Below are 6826 nucleotides of genomic sequence, written 5' to 3'. Positions count from 1 at the left end.
AGGGGTACCTTTCATTTATCTACTTTATTAATACTATATATATATACACGTATGAATTTGCTGTGTAACTGTATGAATTGCAAAAAATATTTTTTTTGCTACCTATGGCATTCGAACTCGAGACCATGAATTCATCCAATAAGGTGATGAATCAACCATAGATCTTGATGATCTAAGGGCTTAAAATAGTTCATCTTTTATATTTTAAAATGTGTTTTTATTTTAGCCCACCCCTATATATATATATGTATATATTTTTTCCGATTGCTAATCATATTTGATTTCAAGACTTATTTACTCTGGATTAAGCACTACGGTTATTTCAAGTACTTCACAAGCAACAAGCTCAATTGTTGTTGATGAGCTTGCTGCTGGAGTCACCGTGACAACCATAAAAGAGCTTTGTTAGAATTTAGAAGCTATAAAACAAAATCACAATTAAAAACATACAATATCTCTGAACTGAATAATTTATAAGTGTTGAATACTTTGTGTTATTTGAATATGGTGGAAGCTTTTGGATATGTGGTACTGTAGTTGATATTAATGAAGAGCAGGGTTGGTTTTATATTTCTTGCAAAAAGTACTACAGAAAACTTGAGAAAGTAGAGACACAATTCTATTGCAAGTATTGCAGCAGCTTTACCGAGTCAGTAAAAATGAAGTATAAGTTGATAATAAATGTCGTAGACGACTCTAGCAGTTCACCTTTTGTATTATGGGATAGGGAGAGTAAGCAAGTGGTAGGAAAATCAGCCGCAGAAGTTAATGTTGAAGAAACAGAGGTACGTTTTTTATTTTTATTTTTTCCTTCAAAAACCAATACAAGTAATAATCTACGTAGACACATGTTTTGTTTTTGATAAATTAACAGTATTAAATGAAGTCCTTCAAAAATCAATACAAGATCCTTCAAAAACCAATACAAGTAATAATCTACGTAGACACATGTTTTGTTTTTGATAAATTAACAGTATTAAATGAAGTCCTTCAAAAATCAATACAAGTAATAATCTACGTAAACACATGTTTTTTTATTTTATTTTATTAAATAAAGAAATTTAAAGGCTGCACCACAGGGGACTCGAACCCAAGACCTTTAACCTTAGGCATTAACCCCTTACCGCTTGGCCAACACACACACACACATCTACATAAACACATGTTAAGATGTATTAATGAGTGCATTTTTTTACATTGAAGGAGTTTGCTTTCCAAAAGAGATTCAAGATGTCCTACTTCAAAGAAATTTATGTTCAAGATTAAGGTTCCTTTCGGAGAAGGTTGACTACAATGTATTATGGGATAATATAAGTTGATAATAAGTGTCGAAGACGACTCTAGCAAGTGTTTAGTGTTATTTAGACAATATTTGTTTTATATGATGTTTTTATAAGTTGTTTGAATGAGAATTGTTATCTATCTTTTTTTGGTCACATAATTCTTACATTATAGCTCATTTCGTATTTTTCGAATATATGTTTCGGTAAGTCATGTAAGTGTGGATGAAAGTCATCTTTAACATATTTTTTCATTTTAGTTTGACATGTAACGTAGACCTATGTCATGTTAACACTTATTTTATTGAAAAATATTCATAATTTATAATATACTCCTTCCGTCCCACGAATCTTGACGCGTTTTCCTTTTTGGGCCGTCCCACGAATCTTGACACGTTTCCATTTTGGGTAATAATTATTACCTTCTCCCTTCTACTTTATCACTTTTATTACTCTCTATTTCATACTTTATCACTTTTATTACATTCTCTCTCTTACTTTATCACTTTTGTAGTATTTTATTAACTACACACTAATCTACAACTCCTTAATTCTCGTGTCGAATCCAAACGTGTCAAGATTCATGGAACGGAGGGAGTAATATGAAATAATTTTTACGTCTTTTTTTTATAAATTATAATATCAAATAATTTCCATCGAATTTCGACGAATTACACACTAATTTATATTTAAAATAATATAAAAGAAAGAATAATTAGAAATAAAGAAAAATTAAGAAATTTAAAAATAATAAAATTTAAGAGTGTCATATGAAATAGAATCATTTCCTTACTATAAGATTCATCTTCGTACTCTTGCTTGTTAGCTAATCACTCATTAGTCATTACAACCCTTATAAATAAAGAAGTGGTCTCCTGTGTACTCGAATGTAAAATGACGTTAACACTTGCACTAAATGATATTAACACTAACATTATCATGTTATATAAATAACACTGTCACGAAATGTTACTAACACTATATTAAAATGATACTATCATATTATCGAAATGACACTGTACACCCGAATGCACATGAGAATTTGTGATAAATAAAACTACTATCATCCAATCCATCCTTTATGAATACTGTGGTTATGAGTGGTTGAGTGGAAAGATCCGAAAGAAAGCTTCGTCGCAATTTACAAAGAGAGAAATAACGATGGTGGTCAAAACCCTTACAAAAAAAAAAAAAGAATTTTGTTGGTTTGAGGAGAAACCACTTTTTTTTAGGAGAAACCAACAAAATTCTAAATTCTACAACTTTAATTTTTGAATTTAGTGACAGAATTCTTTGACGGAACGAAATCGGATAGTTTCTTTAACTAGGAAATCAAAATATTTGGGCTGTTTTGCCACGTCACATCCACTAATCCTTTTCCCCAAGTTAAGTTTCCGATAATTATAAAATCCTGCTGATACTTATATATAGAAATTTATAAATAAAAGAGAAAATATGAATAATATTCATATATTATCCGTATGCGAAACCAGCTAGATTAGAAGTTTGTTACTTTTCACAAAATCATATATTTATTAAAATGTTAGTACACAGTTATTACTTTGTTCAGCTATATATATATATATATATATATATATATATATATATATATATCCGTAAAATAAAATATTCTAAAAGTTATTAGTGAATTGTACCCATCCGAGAACTTGCTAAATTTTTAATAGCTATTTTAATCTTAAAAATTTATAAAAGTCCATTTTTTAAAACTCTAAGTTGTACGAATTTCTAGTCAATAAAGTCTGAAAGCCTGTATTTGAATGTTTAAGAAACTTGAAAATTCAACAATATTAATTATCTAGTATGAAATGAAATTCTATAATAACTTTTGGTCCAAACTTGAACTAATTTGAATAATCTTTTTATTGGGCAGAAAATAATAAATGAATAACGGCGTTAAATTTGCGTGAACATTTACCGTGAAGGTGGAAATTCAACGCATAATACAGAATTCCAGCTAAAACCGCGTTCTCTTTCTTCTTCTCCAACCAACCACAAACTTTCTCTCACTACACACCCAAAAAAGGGCAAAGAATTCTCAATTCTCCTCTGCATCTCTTCTCCATTCAATCACCGCGAACCCCGTGTCTCACTCTAATTCCTCGCCGATTTATTCCTTCACCTCTTCCGAGGGCGCCGATTGCCTCGGCTCTTGCTCTCCGGTAAGATACCCCTTTTCTCTGCTGGAATTTTTATTCGGTGATATCAGAGGCGCTGTGTTGATTCGATTCCTGAAGCTTCGATTGTGAAAAGTTTTATTTTTTAGCTTTTCTTTATTCAATTTGTCATGTTTTGATTGAATGGCCAATCACGAATCCTATTAGGGTTTGTGTGGTGTTTCTGTGAATTCCGGGTAGTTTTAGGTTCCTACATTTCGGTATAGTTTGTTGTGTGAAGACGAACGCCGTGTATATGATGATTTGGTAAATATTTGCTTCTTTAGGGTTTGGTAGTGTAGTTTCTTGTAGGGTTTGGGGATTCTGAGGTGAGGTTTAGAAGAATACAGAAATGTCTTCTGCTGGATTGGTTTCAATTGTCCCGGTTCGTGAGGAGGGTATGACGTTTTTACCTCCTCTCTTGCCTGAACATAGTCAAGAGTCGATTTTGCTATTCGTGGCTATGCCGGACTCCAAGGTCCCAATGCGGGTTTTGGAGTCCGATTCAATTGAATCTGTGAAACTCCGAATCCAGACCTGTAAGGGGATTTTCCGCCGGAACCAGAAGTTGGTCTGTGGTGGTAGGGAATTGGCTCGAAGCAAATCCCTCGTGCGGGACTATGGTTTGAGTGATGGAAATGTTCTGCATTTGGTCCTTCGCTTCAAGGACCTTCAGGTTATAAAAGTGAGAACATGTTGTGGGAAAGAGTTTGAGTTTCAGGTGGAAAGGAGCCGGGATGTTGGTTATGTCAAGCGTCAGATTGCAGAAAGAAATTCGGAGGTTGTGGAAGATCACGAGTTGTTGCTGAATGGCAAGCCGATTGAGGATCAGAGGTTGATAAATGATCTGTCTAAGGATAATACAGATGCTGTGATACATTTGTTTGTAAGGAAATCTGCTAAAATTAGGGGGTCGCCAGTGGGAAAGAACTTTGAGTTGTCAATTGTTGCACCACAACAGAATGATGTGAGAGAATGTGATGCGGAAAGGGTAAGTAAGCCCTATGATTATGTGCCCAGGAAGGCCCCTGAAAAAGAATCTGTTTTGGAGCCTGTAATTATTAACCCAAAGACTGAATTGCCTCTGGAGATTAGCAATATGATTAATGCTACTAGGGAAGGATTGGACCAGGGTAATTATCCAATTAGGTCTTTGGAGGGCACTGGGGGTGCATATTTTATGCTTGATTCCTCAGGTACTAAATATTTATCCGTTTTTAAGCCAGCGGATGAGGAGCCTATGGCTGAGAATAACCCTCGAGGGCTACCCTTATCGGAGGATGGAGAAGGGTTGAAGAAGGGAACAAGAGTTGGTGAGGGTGCACTCAGGGAGTGCGCTGTCTTTTTACTTGATCATCCAAAGAGCGGCAACCGCTCTTTCTCTGGTGAGACTAGGGGCTTTGCTGGTGTTCCCCCGACTGTTTATGTGAAATGCCTACATGAAGGCTTTAATCATCCTGGAGGTGTTTCTGTCAAGACTGGTTCGTTGCAAATGTTCATGGAGAACAATGGAAGTTGTGAAGATATGGGGCCTGGTGCCTTCCCCGTCGAGGAAGTTCACAAGATTGCAGTGTTGGATATGAGGGTGGCCAATGCAGATAGACACGCAGGAAATATATTAGTGAGTAAAGGTGAAGATGGTGGAACTGTGCTCATCCCGATTGATCATGGATATTGCTTGCCATATAATGTAAGCCTCACGTACCTTTATTTACCACTTTTTATAGGGTACTTTAACTTGTTTTCTTCAAGCATAGAGCATAAATATATGTTATCGCGCCTATGATAACCTCCAATATTCTGTTAAAATGTCGTATTTTTGTGTTTCATGCTTTGAATCTGGTTAGGTTCTTGTGGGGAAAACTCTAATGGTAGACGTAGGGAGCATCATAACCACAACACGTCTGTATATCAAGCCAGATATAGGCCTCACTTTTATGGAGACAGATTTTCATTTCTCATAAATACAAAACTGATTTTGCTTGTCATTTAATCCTTTCTGATCTCCATCTTTTCCATCATTGTAGTTTCAAGACTGCACGTTCGACTGGCTTTACTGGCCGCAAGCTCGCAAGCCTTTTAGCATCGACACCCTTGAATATATAAGGTCGATGGATGCAGAGGAGGACATTGCCTTGCTCAAGTTCTACGGGTGGGATCTCCCAAATGAATGTGCTCGTGTACTACGCATCTCCACTATGCTTCTGAAGAAAGGCGCGGAGAAAGGGCTAACTCCATTCATCATAGGCAACATGATGTGCAGGGAAACAGTGAGGAGGATCTCTGTCGTCGAAGAGATTGTGGAAGAAGCTCTCGATTCTGTCCTCCCCGGCTCGAGTGAAGGTGCTTTCCTCGACTCCGTTTCGAGCATCATTGATCGTCGTCTGGAAGACTACCTATAACCCCACTTCCACTAGGAAAGATTGGTATATAAGTTTGTGTATATGTACAATGGTTTTGGTACATATGCACTTAGCGTTGGTTGTGAATGTCAATTCCTTCAAATTTCTGAGTCTCGGGGATAATTTGCACATGATCTTTTAACTCTCTCCATTCGTTCAGTATTCATTGGATAATGTTTTCAAGGGCTTTGGTAATTTGGGGATTCCTTTTTAGTTGAAAAATGTTAGATTCTTTTGCATATCATGAATTTATGAATAAGAATCTCGTTTTGAAGATTCATGTGTTTTGAGTTTGTAATTGCGTCGAGGGCCGGTAGAAGTGCCTAGGGTTTTGGATCCAAATATGTTTGATTTAACTAATGAATCATGAGATTAAGAGGGTAGAAGCGCCTTTAAGTCAGGCCAGGGTAATTTCTATCCCTTCATCCAAATATGTTTCCTACAATAATCATAACTTACTTGCCTTGAGCCAAATATGTTTTTTACAGTAAAATAATAATAAAAAAAATTCTCTTTTGCTCGTTATAAATTTATAATATATATAAAAAAAAACCACACCTTAAATCCATAATGAATTTGGATCCAAAACTGTTGAACTAATCATTAGATAGAGGTTAGAAGTGTTACTTATAATCAAGGGTAAATTGTATCCGGCCTTGGGAGTTCACTACACTTCACCTTTAGATTTATGCCACGTGTTCGGAGTCATTTTCAGAATTTGTTTAAATTGAAAAAGAAGTTGATTTTCTACATTTATCTTTGTAGCAGGATTTGTGATTCAATTTACGAGTTTTGATGACATCGACAAGGAGTTTTGGCAGCCCAATTTTGATGTGTCACAAATACTAATATTTGTGTTAAGTAGAGATTTGAAGGTATAAATTCAAGTGTAAAGTGTAGAGTAATTAAATTATGGGTTATGTTTGGTGGTTATTGTGAGAGTTCCCAAACCCAATCATACATATCTTAC

General features: G+C 35.4%; 1 protein-coding gene across 1 annotated transcript; it reads left to right on the top strand.

Annotated features, from left to right (window-relative positions):
• The first annotated feature begins 3458 nt into the window (after positions 1-3458).
• LOC130997360 (phosphatidylinositol 4-kinase gamma 4-like) lies at positions 3459-6136 on the top strand. The gene is made up of 2 exons (XM_057922650.1): positions 3459-5144; positions 5482-6136. The coding sequence occupies exons 1-2, from the start codon at positions 3807-3809 to the stop codon at positions 5854-5856; spliced, it is 1713 nt and encodes a 570-aa protein (XP_057778633.1). The 5' UTR covers positions 3459-3806; the 3' UTR covers positions 5857-6136.
• The last annotated feature ends 690 nt before the right edge of the window (positions 6137-6826 follow it).

Source organism: Salvia miltiorrhiza, chromosome 8 (assembly GCF_028751815.1).
Source record: "Salvia miltiorrhiza cultivar Shanhuang (shh) chromosome 8, IMPLAD_Smil_shh, whole genome shotgun sequence".
Classification (NCBI taxonomy): Eukaryota; Viridiplantae; Streptophyta; class Magnoliopsida; order Lamiales; family Lamiaceae; genus Salvia; species Salvia miltiorrhiza.
The sequence above is the reverse complement of the archived record's forward strand: the minus strand, read 5'-3'. Positions and strand labels throughout refer to the sequence as shown.

Bases quoted from the DNA above. Each gene is read 5' to 3' on its own strand.
- LOC130997360 (XM_057922650.1), top strand. From the start codon at position 3,807: ATGTCTTCTGCTGGATTGGTTTCAATTGTCCCGGTTCGTGAGGAGGGT. The intron at 5,145-5,481 runs GTAAGCCTCACG...CCATCATTGTAG, and splicing joins GATATTGCTTGCCATATAAT to TTTCAAGACTGCACGTTCGA.